At 38.1% G+C, this 22,655-nt stretch overlaps 1 protein-coding gene across 2 annotated transcripts in view; it reads left to right on the top strand.

Moving 5' to 3' along the window:
• Positions 1 to 22,655, top strand: part of vps50 (VPS50 EARP/GARPII complex subunit) — a 135,118-nt gene that overhangs the window by 56,175 nt on the left and 56,288 nt on the right. For both annotated transcript variants that reach the window (XM_088090168.1, XM_042506207.2), the window contains exons 13-17: positions 3,656 to 3,788; positions 17,657 to 17,742; positions 17,950 to 18,044; positions 20,133 to 20,231; positions 22,441 to 22,531. In XM_088090168.1, coding sequence (XP_087946294.1) covers positions 3,656 to 3,788; positions 17,657 to 17,742; positions 17,950 to 18,044; positions 20,133 to 20,231; positions 22,441 to 22,531 — 504 coding nt within the window. The remainder of the gene's footprint in view (positions 1 to 3,655; positions 3,789 to 17,656; positions 17,743 to 17,949; positions 18,045 to 20,132; positions 20,232 to 22,440; positions 22,532 to 22,655) is intronic.

A 22,655-nucleotide genomic window follows, 5' to 3' on the forward strand; every position in this document is an offset into this window, starting at 1 on the left:
ATGGCTTTTCTTAAATAAATAAATAAATAAATAGATAAAAGCTTAAATTACAAATTCCACTAACCACATGATTGGGTAAGTGTACCATTCACATTTAGCCAACTGCGATCTGATTGCTGTCGCCACAGAGGTGTAGAGAGGTTTGTTGTTTTGTTGTTGAAATGTTAATTTATAAATGATTCGTCACTGTTAGAAAACACGGAAAACAGGGATAAATGTCCATTATAGTAAAAGGTATTAGAACGTCTTTGGTTTGAGTGCAGTTAAAACAAATTCAAATGAGGATTTATTACATTGGTAAGAGCATAAATGACTGTTGTTTCTGAAGGGTTTAGAGGGTATGTTGTTTCAAGAGGCTAAGGAGAGTGGGTGGCTAAAAGTCTGATATAACAGGGAAATGTGTATGAGAGATTCACCTTACTTCCAATATTTAATGCTCTAAATGCAATGTGGGACGTTTGCATATAAAAAAAACAACTGTTATTTTCAAACCCTTGCCAAATTAGTTTGCAGAATGCTGATTAAGCCTGTAACTGCCAGGGAAGGTTCTCTGGATTTCACATTATAGTTAGTTTTAGTGTCATCAAATAGTCTGTTTTGCTTAGGAAGGTTCCTAATACAGTGAAATGCAGTATTTAAGTGGCAGCCATGATGAAACTGTTTGAATTCTCTAAATACTAGGTAAAGGTGCTTCAGTGCCTCCTGTCTTATCTCCTTTGGCACAGGGTACACTGAACCATCCTTTATGAAAGGAAAGGAGATAATGGCGGCCCACAGTTCCTTGTGGTAGCAACATTAAAAGGGACACACCATTTGCCCATTCACAAAAACTAATGACATATCTTTCTTGCACTTAATAGTTATTTATATAAAGTTGTACTAATTGGGATTCATGTCAATAAATATGGACAGGATGGTGAGCGTGAGCAACCAATCTAAATCTGAAAACTACCTAATTTCAGTTTTGTGACTGGTGACTCATATTGCTTTTTTTAAATCAATAATGAAGTAATATTTTCTACCAGGTTTTGCAAGTTTATATAGCATGCATGAAGTGACACAGTAAGAACACAAGGGGTGAAGATGTGCTTTTACTAGCTAATCTTTGCAACATTTTAACATCATCTCTGACAACAGAGTTTGGCAGCAGTGGAGGCTCTTGTGTAATTTAGCTGCCTTGGGGCAACAGCTCTGTGATTAACATCTTTTGAGACGGCGATCATTACGTGATTTCTTGCTGATGGCTTACAGTGGTGAATGTACCTCACATGTCTCACTGAGTTCTGTTGAGAGATTGTTCCTGCAAGTGGTGGTTTGTCACCCAGGGACTCGGAAATGCCAGACCAAAAACCCAGAAGGAGGCATGGGACTTTACTCATGGTAGTTTGTGCACAGTTGGGGTCTTAATCACAGTGCACTGTTTTCCCCCTCAGCAATCACCATTGTGTGAGGCATGTGTTGTTCTACTTACAATGCTTTTGTGAATAAATGCAGGGGGTCTGCAGCCAATTGCTCATTGTTGCGATCCAAACACAGTAAAGTGTGGCTGCTGTTGATAGCACTTTTTCATCTGGCAGTGATTAATTTGTCTCTGGACATCTCAACAGGACTCCATTGGCGAGTTATTCGGCACAGCCTTGAGCTGTGTCAGTAGCTTCTATTGTGCCAAATGCACTTTTCTTTGGTGGGGCAAATTTTTATATAAAACACATATGTTCTCTAGGCTGAAAGGCCTCTAAAGAGCTCAAAATCAGACATGGCCATCTGTTGGATGTGCAGGAAAACCGGCAATGTGCATTATCCTTTGTGTACTTTTGATCTCACATTTCAGCTGTCTTGTTTTGGATTCAGCACCACTGAAATCTCTCAGTCGTCAATACAGTACAATGCTCTTAAATGGAAGTATTAGACCAGTTATGTTGATGGCAGATTTATCATTAATATATTCTTTTCATCGTTTCCTTAAAGGGATACTTTGCTGACTTTCAACCAGCTTTGTATGATAACAGTGTGAGTAGTATGTGTTTACAAAGTAGCGTACACTTTCCTCCATTTTACCAGTGCCCAGATCTCCCTGCTCATCTCCCATACAGTGGATTTTCTCTAGCTTGAGGGCTGTTGTGCAAACTACAGATTGTGCTTCCGCATTTTTGTAATGCATACCACTGCAGACACGAGTATAGGAGATCGAGAGAGAAAGCCGCCTTCCTCTCCCTCTCTCTCTCTCTCTCTCTCTCTCTCTTGCTCTCAAACTTGGACCAAACGCATATCAGACTGCAAAACTAGGCAGACAGCTCGGTGCAGATCAAATACAAACCAAAATTCTGTCACTGCATTTCCTGTTTTTCACCTTAAATGTCTCAAGAAATGTATTTCAGTGTACTGTTTAGCCTAATAAAAGAATATGTAAACAAAAAGTGTGCGCCGTACTGCTTCCTTGATTGTTCTTCAGACCAAACTTACATAAAATGAGAAGTAGTGCTGATCAAATATGAGCCAAAAATATGTCAAAGCCTTGCCTAGTTCTCTCCTAAAATTGTTCAGAAACATATTTTAGTGTACTGTTAAACTGTAATATCAGATAGTTTGTTAGCAGCCGGCTGCCAAATGGTGTCTTGTGTCAAAATGGCCAAGCTCACCTTACATCACCCACCAGTGGGAGCGTTTTTTGGTCCACTGTGGCAGAGTGAATTCTGGTAGTTGTAGCTTTTCTACCTCTCGAGCCAAAGCAAATACTACAGTTCCATTCCTCAGTTTTCCATCCTCATGTAGTGCCAATTTCAAGTATTTATATTGCATAGATAGCTTAGTTTTATGAAAAGACCATCTTTTTAGTGGTGAAACACTTTTTAATGCTCCAATATATTGTTGACACTGTGTTTCATAGTATGCAGAAATAATAAAGTTGGAATTTTATGAAAGCAATAACTTACTTCAAGCCTTAGGCATATGAGCATTATATCACAGCTGATATATTAAATTCGGATGCATAGACAATGGCTGATTATCCACCTGCATAGATATATTATGCTTGTTATACAGGTTCTTTAACTTAGATATTGTAGAGTCAAAAATCCCATAATGTACATACTTGTGTATGAACAAGACTCAAACGCAGTAACCACGACAACCATACAGTGCATAACTGTCCTGAGATTAAATAGCTCTGTTGGATTCATTTAAGAATAATCTGTGTGTGTTAGTTTTGAAGTTTTCAAGTCATCATGGCATGATATAAAATACTGGCTTACCGAATGTGCACATGAGAGATATTTGACACCCTCTTAATAACATAATTATTTTAATCATTCCTTGCATTAATTAGCTCTTACATAAGATGAAAGCATTTCTTGTGAAACAGAAAATAGATGATTTCCAACACAGTGTCCTTGAATGATGGAGTGTAAGCAGGCTTTAATTAGATGTAATATAGAGGGCAGCTGATCAGCTTATTTTTTATAAATCTCTTGCTGAATCTTGTTAATTTATTTTAAAGTAGTCCAGCACTGCATTTTGTAACTGCTAAATTCTTCCCCCTTTTTTTAAGTGAATACAAGCACATAGAGGCATATGACACACACAAATGTGACACTGTATTCACATACAGTTGAAAGGAGCATCAGTGACCTTGTTTTTATTTCTCCTCTGTTGGCAGCATATCACCCTGGACAGCTACATTCCCTGTCTGACAGACCTATGCAAAGCATTATGGGAGGTGATGCTGAGCTACCACCGCACCATGCAGTGGCATGAGGAGCATGACAAACAGGAGACCAGCCCCGCTCCAGGTAAGGGACAATACAATACCTGTTTAACTCTGTGACCTTTTGTAATTTTTCAGAATTTATTTACATTAAGCAACACTGCTTTATTTTTTATGACCTGTCAGCAAAGAGATTCACAACTCCCTGTAAAAGCATACTGATGAGGAAATAAATGATACAATAACAACTTCTCCCATGGACCAGATACCATAGAGAGAGCATATAACTTGTACGCCTCCTTTCTTGCACAGTATGCGTTTTGGTGCTTCCAAATATCCTTCCTTTATTCATTTTAAACCGCTCTTTGTCACCTGCTCTAGTTTTTCATATACTCATAAAACACAAAATCTGCTCCCTATACCTAAAGCTGAAACTCATGGATTCAGTCACAAAGCCATGGTGAAAATTGGGTCAGCATCCTTCACACGCTCAGGAGTGCCACTCTTTCCTAGCAGTTTGATTTCAATGTACAGTAGGTTTATCAGCTTTATAGCTCACAGAAAAGGACTGATTGAATCAAGAAGAGAGTGTTGAAAGTGTGCTTGTGCTTCAGTGTAGTGGTTCGAGGAACTGAAGTGGCTCATATTTTTCTGCATTCCCTAAGTTCCCTTTCAGTGTTGAGGTCATTGAATGAGTCTGTAGAGGAATAATACATTTTGATCACACTGTCCTTTTTAAAGCTCCTCCTCTCTGCAACAATACAGAGAGATGTGCATTAGAGGGTGACACAGGATTTGGTTTTCACTGCATCATATAGGGAAATTCCGTGCTGGTGATAAGATTGATCAAAAAGCTGTAAGCCTATGACTAACAGATATTTTTAAATCATTTTTAAATTAAATGTAATTTTTTTCAATTCCATTATTTTGCATCTTGCATTTGCAAATACATATTGACATGGTAAAGCAATTTTTACCAGTTTGTCTTGATGAGGAAATCAAATGACAGCAAGAAACTGCATGGGACTAGCATCAAGTAGGCATGTATGTAAAGGGGAGAGTCATAAGTACCCATAGAACACATTTTCATTAAAATATCTGCAATTCAGAGGTCAAGGGACCCCTGTGAAATGACGATGCTGTTTTTCCATTGCCAAAATTTAGCCTAATTTTGGACCGTTATTCAGCCTTCTTACATGATGGTACAGCCTCTTAAAACAGGAATATTGACCACTGATTAACGGGATAAAAAAAACAAAAAAAAACGAGGAAACCTTAATCAAATTGCGATTAACAAATTCGCACTAACCGCCCCAATTGATATATATTTTATAATAGTATTGAAGTACTAGCTGCACAATTTTTGTGTTTCTCCTTTAATATGTACATTGCTAACATAAACCCTGATATTGAATAACTTTTATCCACCGAATAAAAAAGAAAGAAAGCATATACTGTGTACTATGTATACATATTGGGTTTGACTTCAGAATTTAGTTATTAAGGAAATGCTGCAGTAAAAGGACTTGAAAAATATTACAGCGGTATTTGTGGACCTGTTGTACAAGAATATGGTTGATTTTGCTAATAATTTTTAAAATTTTCCTATGTATAATGAATGGGATACTGTTATGATTTTAGCATCCGATTATTAAAAATGTTGTAGTGGGGCAAGACACTAATGACAGATGTGTGTATTGCATATGAAAAAAAAAAAATCTACATGGCTGTAAGAGTTTACAAGGTAGACTTGAATGCACCATGAGTCCTCTGTGAGTGTTGGACTATCAGCGTAATTTTCCATCACGTAACTATTTTACAGACATGTACCTGCCAGTGTAGTAGATAGCCTTCTGAGATTTACTTGCCAAATGTAAAGTCTATCATATTTGGCACTATGCAGGTGTTCATTTTGGGCCCCTTATTGCTAGGTAAATAACATTATTTTCCTTATTAATTTTTTTGTGATGTGTTGATTGAGCATGTACGATTTATTGTTCAGCACTACTCCTGGCCCCTTCCATTCCCACAAAAAACTCCTGTCCCAATCCTGGAGAAATAATTCCTATTGTATTTCCCAAATAAATTTGTGTTTATGCATAGCATATTTAGGGATAAAAACTGGCCTTCTGTTCACTCTGGTGGATTTTTCTCCTGATCCGTCCCAGTTTGTAATGAATACTGGCAATCCCACAAGAAGCCCCTAAAAATTGTCAGACTCTAATATGCATATAGTTATACAGTGTACAGTACCTCTACGGTGCATTATTATATGTTTTGTGTGCATTCATTTTGTGGCATCATCAGCTTTGAATTGCTTTGACAGTCTGTCCTAATTACATGAATATAAATCATATTTGCACATTATTGAATTTACACTATGGAATTAGAATGACCCAGCCGTATGGTTTCAAGGATAAATATATGCACAGGTGATGAAGCACGAATGATGCATTTTTTTTCTTATGGAAATGTGTCATGCGTGACATTGAATGTGCTCTGTTTCCATGCTAATACAAACAGGACTTTCACCCCCAGCTGTTTCAGTTCATGCAAGTACTTTTCACAGATGAAATTATGGGGTTTTGTGACATTCTTGACCCTCCGATAGTATTTAGATCCCAAAATTCCACCTTTCATCATTTAGAAAAGAAAAAGCAAGTTACCCGTTCTTTATGTACATTTTGTGATAACAACATCAAGCACACTGAGTCTGCACCGGAAACTTCGTAAAGCTACACTCAAGTTATAGCCCATTAAGAACAGCAAGATGACTGAACACCACATCTGTCCAAACCTAAAGCTTATGTCTGGATCAACAAGAAAAGTCTTGCTTGTGTCGCAGCTTCTCTCCATCCTGCCTTCAGTCAGCCAGATGTGAAAACATCAGCCTCAAGAAGCTCAGTCGTCAGGGCGGGACATACTTTGTGGTTTAGTAGTAAGCTTCACAGGCAATCCAATTTCTGACCAGTGTCAGAAAAGAAACCAAACTGGATTTAGTTTATAGCACTTTTCATCTCATCACTGTTTATATCGTTCGTGTTGCCAAAGACTTTGTTAGATATTTACTGCAAATACAGAACTGTCAAATTAGCTAGTGCCCTCCCACTGTGTATCCAAAGAGGGCTCATTTATATTTTCCATACTGTACAGAATTCATTAGGTGGATGGATAAGGACACAAAGGTGCCCTGAATGGTTGGTGACATTCAGGAGCCTTCATTAGATGCCATCCTCCTCACAGGGGAAAAGGACACCACATTCCCTTTCATGAGGCCCGTCTATCATCTCACTGTTTGATTGGCTGTTACCTCTGTCCTCTGTATAAAGGTGTCCCTGACCCTGGCTTTGTCCTGGTTTTCACCTTTCTCTTTTTATCCTAATGTGTGTAAAGTCCATCAGAGTAATGATTTACCGTACCGGCTCTGTGTCATTTATCGGAGAGAATGACCTCCGCAGACAGTGACCTCCATTTCACACGAGTCCTAACGGTCAGACCCACTGAGGATCACTCTTCTGTTACACACACCTCTCACCTCATTGAGAAAGCAAAAAGAGCATCCCACTGAATTTAAGCTTTCGGCCACTTGATATATTGAGCTGGTCAGTGTAATGTTTCAGTAATTAATCTTGCCACATAATGGAAGGAAAGGTTGTTTCAGGAAGTATTATGAGTCAGGGTCATACTCCTACCTGACAAAATAGATTTGCTACTGTAGCACACACCCTGTCATTTCTGATCAGCACTGATGGCTGTCAGGCACATTGGCTCCATGCGTGTGAAAGTAAATAACCACAGCCAGTTTGTGCAGCTGTTATATGTTCATACAGAGCATGGCCATGGACCCTGGAGGCGATATTGAAATGTATGGCGGCTGTCTGCTCTGCTATGATAAAGAAAAGATCAGTTTTCAGCAGTCAGAGCGAGAGTTGGCTTTCACACCTCATTTAATTTCAGAAGTAACACAGCATATGAACTAGGGAGCATGCTATGTGAAATAGCATATGGTTTACTGACCTTGGCCTGTACATATTGCAATTTATTTCTTTGATTGACCCATTTCATCTTACTTTTTTATTCATGTCAACCTCTAGCATTTTTTTCTCAGTATTAACAGCCTTCTCATATGTATATAGTAATTGGATTTATTGCAATCCCTTCAAATGCATCTCCGCTAAAGGTAAACGTCTCGGGTTGCAAGTTCCATACAACATTGCAAACAAGCCTTTTAGCACATACATGTGTATCTAAAAAAAAGAGACATTTTTTATGCTCAAACTGCACCAAATCAGCACTGAATAAACATGTGAAAATAGCAGTGCTGCAGGCGAACCTTGCGCTTGTTGAGAGTTTTCTGTTTTGCCTGCTTTGTTATTCTATACATATTAAAACAGCTGTACAGCTTTATTTTTTTGGCGTGTATCTGTTTCTCATCGATTATTGTTACCCATTTACTTGTATTTGACTGTGTTATTATATTCTGAAATTAACAGTCATGATTTGACCCGAGGTGGAGCCAGATGCCGTGAATACTTGTGGCTCAGCCCAAACCTAGAGAGCTCCGGGGGTATACTACCCTGGGGCGCATTTTTTAGCAATTTTGCACTGTTTTCTAAGCCATTTGAAAAAGTCAAAAGCCTAAAAATCTCTACATTTTTAGAAAAATGTAATGCTACCAAGGCAAAAAAACATCCTGTCAAGTGTAACTAATTGTTTTCTCTTTGTTTCCAAAAATTGTTTGTTGTTACCATTTTTAAGTTACATGACTTAGGTAGGTTAGGAATTTGGTGCAAACAGCATTACTAATCTTGAAACCTGCTTTTGTTATACTGAATACATTTCTAGCTGACGAATCTGTGATATTTGAATCCATCCCATAATAATCTGGGCTGCTCTAATTGAAAATCAAGGATTTACAACAATGCAAAGTAATGTGGTCATCAGTACTCTGGATTGTATATCAGTCCAACAGAAGAATATTTACTAAACTATATTAGATTTTTTTAGGGAATAATGTAGTAGGATAAACAAGATGTGTATATATTTTTATCCGTGTGTTGCAAAGTTTCTCAGAGATTCGAGGCTTTGGAGGAAACATTTAGAGCTGGAGCCCCAGAAGCCACCCCTTGCTCTGCCTCTGGTTTTGACTTTTCTCTCACAAAATTTTTACAGATTTATGCAAAATCATGCACACACTGCTTGTCTGTGACTCATAGTTTGAAACCAATGGGGAGCCAAGGCCCCTGTGGGTGTTTGCCCTGTGAGTCACCAAGAACTCGTTACCCACAATGTCACCAAAGGTCAAACACCAGTTACCACCTGCAGATTGGCAAAAGGCGGCTTTCCCTATCATTTATCTTTTCCTCCCTCTCTGCGGTAACAGTCTTTAATGACCATCGATAAGGCTTTAAGTCGATAACGTGGGGAGGCTTTGTACACCCTCGCCAGGTCAACAGTGACACGAACTGCACTGACTGCAACTGTAGAGTATGGGCAATAAATGAGGATAAAGTCATGTGGAAAAACTATTGAAAAAAGGGCACAAATAGAGAGAAAAAATACCTGTTTTATGAAATATAAATGTTATGAATTCAGAAATGTTATGCAAAGCATTAACTGTATCTTTAGTGTGTTTTGTTTAAGAGAACAGTAGTACTATCACCAGAAGCCTTTTTTCAACAGATTTCGTTTTAACACTTGAGCCCAACCAGATGCTACATACAAGACCAATCATTAATCTATAAGGGAGTTTAAAATCATGATGTGACTTATTGCCTCTTAATACTGGTTGGTATTAAACCCTTTGAAACCTGATCACTTCTCTAATGCTGCTTTCAGATGACTGCTACAAGTATTTAACCCCTTAGTATCCTAAACAAATTGGTTTGATTTCTTTCAAAAACGAGAAAAATGCAATGAGCAACTTGATGAGAAATTAGTAATTTTAAAAATTGATTTTTGAAAAGCCTGGAGAAAAATTCTAGGGAAAAAAGAAAAAAATATATATACAGAAGTGGTATAACTATCATTATTACAGATTTAAAAACATGTTACAAATGCATACTAATTCTTTAAGCACTTTTTAAGAAACATCATGAATCATGTTTGCCTTGTTTGTTTGTGTTACTGTCCTTTTTTAATTTACTAATTATTATTATTATTATTATTATTATTATTTTACAGGGGTTTTTTCTTATACTTTGGACAGTTTTTTTTTACCAATTAACGTGGGATATTAAGTTCTTATAGACAAGGTAACTCTCATCTTTAATTAGAGTACTTGTAGAAATATTAGTTAATACTCCATTATTAAAAAGTGTGCAGTTTTTTCTTTTTCTGTTGACACAGCCTCACTCTTTCAGCCCTCTCAGGTTTGTGTCATCAGTTAATCTCTCAGTTTAATCCCCTCACTCCCACTGGTGTCCTTGGGCTCATGAAATGAAACCCAGTTATGTCAAATTGCCATTTCACAGTGTCTTCCATGCCTTTTGTTCTTTCATCTTTTAATGAATGATGCAATTGTTTAAACCAGTTCTGTCATTAATAATGACTCAAATTGCAAGCAATGTTATTGGAGTCTCAAGGACAGTGTTTGAAAAACCTGAGTTCAGGCCATCCTTTGAAATCCCCAGACTTGTTTGATTAAACCCTACCACAGTGTCATTATGACAAATCATGACCGGTAATGGCTAAAACATGATAGTATTGTCTGCGGAGGCAATATAAAAGGATGAGAACGCATTGAGTTTAAAATGCATCATGAGTACACTCAAAGTGAAGGTCAGAATCTGAGATGAATATGAACACCATAGATTTCACTTAAATTCAAATGCCAAGAAAAAGCATGAGGTGTCACATCCATTTCTGTGCAATGATTGCAATCAGTCAGAGGGAGGGGGAGATAAACGGCCATGATATTACTAGGTGGAGAGGTGTTGTTGCTGGACAGAATTTAAATTTGATCTACTGTTTTGTGAAAGTGACTTCTTGTCCAGCAAATAATCCTGCTGGTCTGGTGCTCAAAACCTGCCTGGGTCCAGAGCTTTGAATCTGGCCACCGAGATTGAGTTGACTGAAACCTACTCATTACCTACTTGCTCTGGCCCTTGCTCTGGATAAAGTGAAGGTTGAAGCATGAAGGGAGAGAAGACAGACCTGCTGGTCTGTCCTCTCTCCTTAAATGCTCGAGTGTTAATGTCTTCTCCATTGTTGTTGTTATTCAGCACGCTTGACAATTGGTCTTTGTGATATTTGTCCTGCCCCTCCTCCACTGTGATTGGACTGCTGGGTAAAAATAACAATGACCAGCAGCTTCAGCGTTTTAATCCATAGTTGGGTATTTTTCCAGTCACTCTCTGTGACTTGAAAAAATCCCAAACATGAAGCGGATAGCGCAGAATAAACATTTAGTGCCTTGTCATGCTACTTGTGTTTAAAGCAGAGTGTAAATGCTCGGCGCTCCCATGAAAAAGGAGTGTAGAGGCCGTTGCTTGCCAATCTCTGCGGTTGACTTGCCAAAAGCTTGAAATGGCAATATTGTGGCTATTGTGGCAGCCAAAGTAATGAGTTGACAATTCTGTCTGATATCAGGCAAATTAAGAGGCTGTTTCTGCACTGCAGCAGCAGGTGTGACTCTAGTGCATCTAGAGTGCAATTAGTGCATCTATTCAGGGTTTTTTAAACTTTGGGAAAACATGCTAATTATAAGTGATAGACTTCTTATCTCTTGCCAGTACAACAGAACTGTGTACACGCCTCTGCAGTTGACTAGTATGCCTTTTTGTTTTTTTGTTAATTTTTTTCTGGTGGGGTCAAGTGCAACGTAACCGACACATCATAAAACAGAGTTCGTAAACAGTAGAAAGCAGCATGGAGGCACTACCCTTCATGCTGCTTTCTACTGCAACTTCTGCTCTACTGCTTTTCCACTCCAAAAGTGGTTACTTCTTTTTTGGCGCCGATAAATGTGGAACAATGTCCAATCTTGTGTGGAGACGGCCAGAATACGAGGCAACATATCATTGCATTGCACTTCAAAAGGGGCTAAAATTAGCGCAGCCATCCAGGTGTCATATTTCCACTATTGCCATGGCAGCCGATCAGAGCTTGAGTCGATAAATACCCTTGACTGTTGCAGAATCATTTGTAACATTTCCCATGAAATACACAAAGCCAGATGATAGTGCTGTTTGTGCTGTTTTTGTGCATTGGGAAAGGGGCCTATGAGAACTGTGCAAATTCAGAGATTGACAAGTGTTCTTGTAGAAGGAAAACAACACTTTAGTCTAAAACCACTTCTTTAGCAAGTTGGCTTGTATACAAAATAGGTTATTTAATCTTGCGATGGACAGATTTTTTTCACCTGTTTGAATAGGATATTTTATTTGAACTTGATGCTAGGCTTAAACTTCTTGTTAAGATGGACAACATTTGCAGTGGACAATTTGAGGCATGAGCTTACCCATTAAGGATGTTTAAAGGAAACCCATTGTTCTGCACTGTTGCAAGAAATAAAACTTGACATGAAATCGTCTTGAGGATTATTCTCCTCTTTGGTGTATTGAGCGCACTGTCAGAATCTATTCTAAGGCCAAATAGATCCTCTCTACTGCTAATTGTATGCCTCAGAGTACGATTAACACAGATCCTGTGGGTAAAGTCATGTTTTGCATTTGGACTGATGAAAAAGAACAATAGAGTTTAAAAAAACTAGTGAAGTGAACTACACTGCAGAGGACAGAGTTCTTCCACTTTGTTTCTCAGAGAACATCAGCGACTGGGGATGTTAACGATTAACTGATGACTGAGGAAACAGGGCGAAGAGTAAACCCTAATTTAGCATTGTCAGACTCATTATGGACAATTCAAAGAAAAGTACCAACTAATGCAGCAGAGCCAAAGATAATGTTTTTCATTCCTAACTTTCTTCTTCCTTGTCAAAACCTGTCTTTTATATTACCCAAAATGCAACTGAACTGCCAGCAGTGCAGTCAGAAATTGGGGTGTGTTATGCTAGTAGTGACTAATGTAGCCTTAAGCTGCTTCTAGCCTCAAGCAGAGATGAGGAGTGGGCTACAGAGGTCCCACGAATTTCTTTCTAGTTCCACATATCCAGATTTTTTTTTCTTTTTAGGTGCTGACTCAGATGTGTGCAGCAGAACTCCCCCAGGACCTGCAAAGACTTTGATATGTAAAATAGGTGGAGTTCCCCTTTAAGAATGTGATTGAAAACAAATATATTAGGGGTCCGAAAAAAAATTATACTGCGTAGTGTCGCAATATTTGGGGTGGCAACATTGTTTCGATTCTTGGAAGCCAAGCATCATTTTTTAAAATTATTTTAAAAATTAATATTGCAAATGTAAAAGTTTTGGTAGAGTGAAATAAATAGAACTAGATACATCTAGCTGCAGTAAAATGATTGAGACAAACTTATTAGAAAAAACAGATGTTGACAAAGTTTTCTTTGGGGACATAATTCGCAGTTTTAACAGAGGTAAGATATCTTATTAGACAATATCACATACGAACAAATATCATTGTCTCTACTTGGCAGGGTGGAGGATTCTTATTTTAAATGGGAAGAATTTCACCCATATGGTTTCCAATATTTGTACTAACTTGGATTAACCTCAACACTGCCTCCCTCCCATTATTTTTTATTTTATTTATTTTCCTTTTTTTTGTTTGTTCTTTCTCTACATATGTCCTTTTGTTTTCTGGTTTCTTTTACCAGCTCATGTTCTTGCCGTGTGTTTTGTTGTGATTTGCTTATGCCAGTCAGCTAGTGTCCACTGCTGCTGTTCATTTGAATGTATTTTGGCTTTTAAAATTTAATAAAATATTAATTAAAAAAATAGACAATATCACAATACTCTGCATTTAGCACTTTTAAATCCCAGTAATATTGTATTGTGACTCCACTATCGCAATAATATCATATCATGGGGTCATTAATGCCGTCAGTTGCATCTTTAATCTGTATGGCACACATTGGATGTAAGCGCAGTTTCGCATACCGAGATTGTCATGGCAACATATGTTGTTTCTTCAGAGTTATCTGGTAATGTATGTCATTGTGTAACACCAGGATTACCCGTCCATATATTTGCATCTCACCTGAACAACACTATACTTTTTACAGTTAAGGTGTTTTTAATTTTTAATCAGCCCATGTTGGTGAATGAAACTCTCCTCTCTTTCTGTCTGTATCACCATAAAGTAATACCATCACAGACTCAGAGGTTTCTGAGGAGCTTTGATTAATCCACGTTCACTGATCCCCGCTTGTGTCTCTTGGTTTAGGCTTTTCATGTCTTTTAACCTCTTGAGGTCCCTTTTGATAGTACGATTTTTTCCTTTTTTTCAATGCGCTCACTTTTTAACTCCTCATTCACCACATCTTGGTTATGAAGGCTTTTGTCAACTCCTCCTGCCCTCTCTTTTGTTCTTCATCATATTTATGTCATTAAATAGACACAGTGTGTGGATGTAATAAAACACATGTTCGTACTTTCTTTTAATGGATGAGCTTTTTGTTCTTCTGTGTCATTATGGGAACGCCCTCACTGCTCTAGTTTCTGACATCAAAAAAGGATGTGTTTCATATGCAGTTTACTGTTAATGGTTTTTTTATGGAATGCAATGTGTGAATACTCTATTTCTCATAAAAACAGGCAAAGTAGCAAGACTGTCTTACTCAGAAGACAAACTCAGCAGTGTACAGTTGCTTTGCTTTGACTACAGCTTGGAGATTTTTTAGACAAGCTGAGTTAAATTATGTGTTTGTGTGTTTAGGCCTTCAGGTCTTTCAACCAGCTCAATGCTTCAGAATAAGAAAACCACTCCCCATGATTCATACCCATCTCCCTTGTTTTCTCTGACGAATGTGTCTCGCCATCATCTGGTAAAAAGATTAATGAAGGGCAGTGTGTGTGATGTCAAACACAACGAGATCCACACGTCTTCTGTCAGTGACACATTTATGTTGTTTTCATTCCACTCAAACTTGGAAATTTTTACCTCTCAAATGTCTTTCTCATCAATAATCTGTTCCACTGCCTGTGATTGGCACACATAGAAATGGATTCACAGTGTGTTCACTGTAAATATAAACTCTTGTCCAATACATGAAGAGCATGCTTTTAACCAGAGGTGGAAAGAACTCTAATAACAGATGCTGCTGAAGAATTTTATCCTTTTTTTTAATAGTTTTGGTTTTGTCTACAGAACCAGGACCAGAGTTATTTGTTTCTCTCCTGCGTAGAAACTGTTGTGATTATGTTTTTGAACGAGGCGTGCTGCCTTACTGTTCAGACATTAACCAATTATATTACATGCTCACAGCCCAAAGTGTTGTTTTGCGTTTGTTTTTGTTTTCTGTTTAAATCAATACTTACACAGACAATTGATGTTACAAGTAAAAAAAACTTAAAGCCGCAGGAGCAGCAGAGTCGCAGCACAGAGAAACAGTTGTCAGATTTTACAAGATGATGGCAGAGCATTTAGTGTCACAACGAAAAGTAAAAGTACCCATTGATAACGTTAATGAGGGAAAGGGCTTGGTTACATCGCTAAAACGCTGGAGGTGTGCAGCCTTTCGCATTTAGCTCTTCACTCAACAGCTCACTGTGGCTGCTTCTGACTGTTTTATTGCTCCAAGCAATATTTCAAAATGATCTGCTGTTACAGGATGCCAAAAATGGCTGTTTTCTTGTTTTTTAGACACATTTTTGATGGCAGTTTTTCATTTTGATAACAAAAGCAGTAGTGCTAATCTCACTGACAGTGTATATTTTGGCTACTTCACAAAAGAAGCCAACTCAAGGTTCCTACTGCTTAAGCCAAGGCAGACTTAAGACTTTTTAAGACTATTTTAATGCCACTGGGAATTAAGTTTAAGACACATTTTGTAACAACCTAAATTAAAGGACAATTTTATTTTGCTTATTGTGTGCTTATTTATCTTATTTTAATGTTTGAAAAACAACTCTTATAACAGCAGAACACATGAAAGACAATTAACATTTTATATTATCATAAAGATATCTATCTATCAAACCACAAAAACGTTGACCAGACGGATAATCCATGTCCAAGATAAGTCCCTCCATTTTTCTGTCTTCCCACTACATTAAAGGAATTTAGTGCGCAACTGACAGCCACCTGCTTGTTGACTCACAGGCTCATGGCTGCTGGCTCTCCCAAAGATCCACTTCAAACAGAGCGAGCAGCTTGAGACTGATTGAAGCAATTTTCAGCCAGAGCAAAGTATTGCAGCTACTGTGACATTGCAGCCTCTTCACCGTCTGCACCACATGGTCTCTCTTTGATGGCTGAAGAGGAAAAGAAAGCACACATGAAAGAGAGGATAGTGAGCTGATAGAGGAGGAACCACATTCATTGGAGGTGTTGGTTAAATTGTTATGTGTCGTCCAGTATTGCCCTTTTGTGTTCGAGGTCGCTGTCATTCTTCCCTCTCTTGAGGGACTCTGTGACCTCCAGCTGTCAGTTGCTGACCTACAACCACTACTGCAGAGAAAGTCTCAGTCTTTAGCTAAAATTCAGGCTGTTTACATGGTCAAACTAACAAAGGGCAAAACTGACACATGTCAGGACTGCAGATCAACTACGCCACATTTCCCCAGTCAAATTACACCCAGGGTTCTCACTTTCTTGGAAAATGTGATAAAGTCATGGAGTTTTGACATTCAAATTTTCCAGCCTGGAAATGTCGTGCAACTAGTAAAAATCATAAAAAGACTTGGAAAGACTTTGTGTGTGATATATTGAATTATATTAATGTAGCAAAACAGTGAATTTATTAAAAAATGGGTTTAAAGAAAACATGACTATTATTTGGGTAGCATGTTCCCTTTGAAAATTTTGGGTGATTTTTTTCTTCTTCATTTTCTTTTTGTTTTTAAATTAGCGATTTTTATAGGAAACATTTTGTAGAAAAAAAATGTTTTTATCTTCTTTTTGTTCTAATTTTATTTTATTTTTGATAATTTTTATAGAGAACCTTTTCAAAAAGATTGACTTGTTTTTTTGTTTTTTAGAAAAAAAATTTTTTGGGAGATTTTTTTTCACTTAAATTTTTGAAGGACTTGTTGTCTTGAAAAACACCAATATGACACCATTTATCACAACCAGAAACTGTAAGAAAAAAGATATTGTTAGGATGCTGAAAGAGAGAGGCTGAAATTGTGTTTGAACAGAATTATGTTTGAATCTTATAAGTTTAAAAACCATTTGGTAAGAAAAAAAATATGTGGGTCATTGAAAAGTCATGGAAAACAATGAAATTTTGTCCATGAAAATTTGTGGGAACCCTATACATTTCTGTCTTACTGGATGTGATGTAAATGAGCAAACATAAGGTTGTTCCAGTTTTTTCCATTAAAAATGTCCCAACCTGCTTTGTGTGTCAGCAAAGAGTTAAAGTGATGTGTTGCTTGTTTAAAAAAAACAGCTTGTCCTGTTTCTGTTTTTTGAAATCTTTGCGCACCTCCACATGCTTTCAAAGCGGCAGAGGCAAGCCGTTGCTTTGGCCCCATCAGGGCTCAATAGGCTCCCTAAATGTGCCTGATACATCTGGACAATTATTTGCACTGCATCCGCCAGACTTCGCCCGATCACTATATGTTTGGAAGCAGTGTTAGAATGCACCTAAGGAATCATATTTTATCGTTATCAAAGGGATGTTTTTCATTTTCTTCTTCATCAACCATAACAATGGCCGTTTTTGACTTCAGTGCGGATTCTGATTTGGATCCTGTCACTCACTGCTCTTTGTGCAGATGTCCATTGAAATAAGTAAATTAAATTCTTTGAGTCGTGCTGAAATGACACATGCAACAATAGATAAATAAAATGGATACGGGGTAATGGAATTTCATAAGTCTTGTTAAAAGTTTTAAATACCTGTGTGCTTTGTTTGAATACCCCTAGATGACGCAGCAGAGTCGGATGAGTCGGTGGTGGACCGCAGCTATGTGAAGAAGAAGCTGGAGCATGGGCTGACAAGGATCTGGCAGGTTTGAAAGAATAGTGTACTCTTTCTCTTTGCATCTCATCCTCCCTTTGTCTCATTTTTTTAATTCCACAAGCTGCCTTGTCTCTTTCTCCCTGTCTGCTCCTAGCTTTTATTTTTTCTTTTTTCCCAGATTTCATTTAACTCAGAGTTGCTCAATCCCAAGTTTTCCTCCCCACTCTCACCCTTTCTCTCTCATTTCTCTCCTCAGGATGTCCAGTTGAAAGTGAAGGCCTACATTCTGGGGACGGACATGTCAAACTTCAAATACGACGATTTCATAGTGGTACTTGATGTCATCAGCAGGTACGTGCCAGAGCAGTCAGCTTATCCCTGTTTCCACTAATTGGTATACATTATCTCGCTACCACTGTCCCCCTCTTTGTCGTTTTTCCTCTTACTCTCTTTTTTACCCTTACTCACTAACTGACTGAGATTATGCAAACACACTTAGATGCAAACACAACAGGCTTCCATCCAGTAACAGTTATCACTGACTTTGTTTACATGCACATTGAAACTGAAATTACAGTCAGTATGTCCAAACACATTTAAAAACTTATACTAACTGCAAATATTCCATCGAATAGGAAATGTACACGCTCTCGTCTCCTTTCTTCAGCTTTGGATCATCCGAACATTGCTCAGCTCTTTGTTACTGTATGTGGGAGTGAAGCCTGTACTTGGTTGGAACAAGTTTGTAGGTGGAGGGAGGAGACATGTTTTTTGAGCACAATCTAATATGTTATAATGTATGTTTGTTTTCAAGTTCATGTATTTATTTGTGATATCATATTCAACTGTTTGTAAATTTGAGGTCCAGTTACCCGAATCAGTACCTGAAATGGAGAAATGTACATTTAGTGGATCTTATGAGGATGCGGTTGTTTGTTCTGTGTGCATAGTGTGGTTGAAATAATCTTTTCACATTCCTGAGACAGCTGTGAGTCAGCCACCTCAAAATGTCAAAAAAGATCATTTCAGCTTGCTTACTTTACACGTAGACTTTTGAGGTCTTTTTTCACCACTGCAACTGTAACATCATGTTGTCTGTCCCTTGACTGGCAAGTTACAGTTACCAGAGCAAGTCTGTTCACATGGTGTCTCTGTGCCCCTGCTGGCTCAGCTGTCAGTCAAATGCACACAGCGATCCTCCCCCAGAGACTACGAGGCTAAAGATCATTTAGGAAATCACTTTTATATTTTTGACTGCAAAATACAAGAATTTTGTGGATAATTCATGATTCATAATTTTAGAAGGGCAAATTGAAATAGTTAATCATATTTTTCAATAACCGCATCATATTTTTAATGCAGTTGAAATGTGTGGCACTTTGCACCATTCATATCGAACATTACACATCATCCGACAAAACAGAGAGAGAGAGCGCCATTGGTTAGTTTCACGTGCTGATCCTCTTTTGTCTCTGTATCCTAATAATATGTTTTTAACCGACCAGTGATTCTAGTACCAACCAACCAGGGTAGCTGCATTTAACTGTCTAGTCAAGTAATAAAGCCCGCCCCTAATTGCCTATCAACACAAGAATGTTTGCACTTCATCAGCTGTGCGCCGTAGTATGAGTGGTGTATGCCATAGCACTGTGGACTGCTAATTTTAACAGTCTGGGTTGAGTGATTAAAATTTTGTTTGTAATCTGTAACTTTTTTTTAAAATCCAAAACCATGAAATGTAATGATTTGGTTTATTACAAAATAATGCAAATAATGTTTAGCACAAGAACAAAGTCACTCCCAGAATGTGTACAAAGATTTTTTTAAGTACAAGAGAGCAAATACGATTTGAGAGGTTTTTTTAATTATTTCTCTGTACCAAAAGAGAAAAAAGAGATTAAAAGTTTTTTTGTTTTTGTTGTGGTTAAAATGTGGAACAATGTCAATATGAAATTAAAAATCTGCAACTCACTGTTGGTTTACAAAAGAATAGTTTATATCACAATTTTTGAGGGTTACATGTCTGAATTATTTATTTTTCTTCTAGAAAGGGTAGCATGAATTGATGAGAATTAAGGACAGGCTTATGTAAGCTTTTGCTTTTGCCTGAGTCTTTTCAGTCACTACTTAATACATAGACTGTTGGTTTTGTTCATACAGTTTCTGTTGTTTGTACTTACTGTATTATATGTGACTGAATAAAAGACACTGAAACCGAACTAAAACTAATGGAAAACCATAGAAGAGGGAGTCAGGCTGAGTAGAGCCATGCCGTTCCATGCAGTGAAAATGTGGCAGCAGTATTTATTTGTTTTCCTCACTCCATGTATCAGATAACTGCACCAGCCACAAATCCCTTTCTTCTTTTCCTGCTCTCTTCTTCCTTCATCATTATCTCTGCCATCATTTATTCCCTCTTCCTTCAACGCTGTCTTCCAGGTTGATGCAGGTGGGTGAGGAGTTCTGTGGCAGTAAGTCAGAGGTCCTGCAGGAGTCCATCAAACGCCAGAGTGTGAACTACTTTAAAAATTACCACAGGTAAGATGTCTCCACTGCTGCTGGATTATTACCGAGATGGTGTGACAATCAAACATCCCTTCTGTTCATTCACTGAGCTGATAGGATTGATTGTGTGTGAACAATTAGACATAGAGTGCATGGATTTGATGTGTGCATTCCTCTGATTTAATTGAAAGGAAATCATCAAGATGAAAGCGGATGAAACTGATTCAAGGGCAGTAGGTTGCGTGACAGAAAATTTCACACACAATCCCAACAGTTGGCTGCGTTGATTGCGCTGTATTCCCGGCGTAACCTTCTTCGAAGTAGACGTGTAATTACAGGGTAGCACTCACTGAACTGGAAGCACATTTACCTCCTGATTACGCAACCCCCTGCCAACCGCATGAATATGTATGCATTCACAGAGACAGCGCCACATTATCAGATGTGATTTGCATTGATCAGCACTGTGATTACCTGTCAAGAATCATTGATAAGATTTGTGAATGTCAGGATGCTGATAAGCTCCATTTATATGAAACAAAATAGCAAAAGGGAGACACAGAGACATAAGGGGATAAATCCTTAGGTTAAAGGTGATTTCAGTGGGAAATATTAATGGGGCTGAAAGAGGCAGAGGTGAAAGAGAAGGGAGGAAGAGGAGGCAGACACTAGACAGCATTATGAAGGCACATTATCAACCCCTTTGCTGTGTGCATGTGCACACAGACACTCACATACTCACACATCTGCACTGTTGCCCAGGAGGCTTCTGGCGTGCATCATCTTTACATTAGGTTTGATTCATTTTCCAGTGGGGTGTCATTCCCAGAGAGATTACCCATCACTGAACTTTGACTGGCTGATGCCTGCATTTGTCTGTCAGCTGCCTGCGGGGACACACTCAGTCATCGGGGTGGGTCCATTGTTGGCCCTGTGGGTGCAAAGCAGAGAATGACATTATCAGGGTTCAGATATGATTAATATCAAAGAGCCGCGCCTTTGGTAATGTCTGTTTTTATTTTCCTAACTCATTTTCTCGATTGTATTATAATTTCAAAAGATTTGATGTCCTTTAATCCTGAATGCAAACTGTAGGGAAATGTGAAAATGGACCGACTTCATTTCATTTTCATTCTATTCATTCAACTCAAGACCACACAACATGGAACGGAGCACAAACATTACATACAAAAATAATAGCACAATGGCAAATGGGTCTCCTTAAGTACAACTGATGTTATTGAAACAAAGGCAGGACATTCTTTGAAAAATCTGACTGCAATAACACAATTAACTTAAACAAAGATTGGAATTGTAAATAATACTTTGGCAAATACTTTTCTATATAGTTGATTAAGCTTACATTCTGACATTCAAACAAAATATGATGCTTGTGCACACGATTGTCATTACAGAGGTTGCAGATTCTCTGGTTTCTGTAGACCGTTATATCTTCCAGTGACTTTAGGAATTCTGCTGTTGTTTACCCGAAAATTACAAATAGCCTATACAGAGTTTTCATGCAACAGATACTTTTCCAGTTTAAGGTCTTGTTTAAATTCTATATATATATATATGTGTGTGTGTGTGTGTGTATATACATATATATATACATACATACATACATACATACATACATACATATATATGTATGTATGTATATGTATATATATACATATATATGTATGTATGTATATGTATATATATATATATATATATCACATGATATCATACTTCTGAGCTCACTTTGCCACTTTTGCATATGCGAGTTATATCCCTTCTTTATTTTTGTAGCAGAGGGCTTCCCTGTCTGTCACCACTGTTTAATGTTCTCTCACTTCTCCTTCTTCAAACACCTTTAAGACAAGTCACACGGGCTGCTGTAGTGTTTGATGTCAACACTGCTCTGACATTTCACACAGAGAGACCTGATATTGACCTTACGGGTGACCGTCAGGGTGGCTGTGTTGAGCTGTGATGACAGTACAGTGGAAACATGTTACACACACCTACTCACATCACACACAAACAGACAGACGCACACACCTCTTCATTTTCACTGAGCATCAGTGACCTTTGCAGGCTTTTTTAAGTCTGTACTTGTCATCTGGACTCTCAGAACAGACGTAATCAGACCTAAACACGCAGCTGGCATGACTTCAGCAACGGACATGTTGACTTCTTCTTTTCTTTTCTTTTTTACTCCATCCCCAATCCTTTGTCTTTCTTCTCATCCCCTCAGGGCGCGACTTGAAGAGCTGAGGATGTTTCTGGAAAATGAGACGTGGGAACTTTGCCCGGTCAAGTCTAACTTCAACATTGCCCAGCTCCATGTGAGTAAGAATCACACTACTGAGGCGAGAGAGTGAAGCACTGACAGTGACATTCATTTATTCTACCCTGTCACTCATCGCACACCCGCACCACTGTGAAATTTGCATAAGGATATGAAACACA

This window comes from Plectropomus leopardus, chromosome 17 (assembly GCF_026936395.1).
Source record: "Plectropomus leopardus strain MGB_pleo_1.0 chromosome 17, ASM2693639v1, whole genome shotgun sequence".
Lineage (NCBI taxonomy): Eukaryota > Metazoa > Chordata > Actinopteri > Perciformes > Serranidae > Plectropomus > Plectropomus leopardus.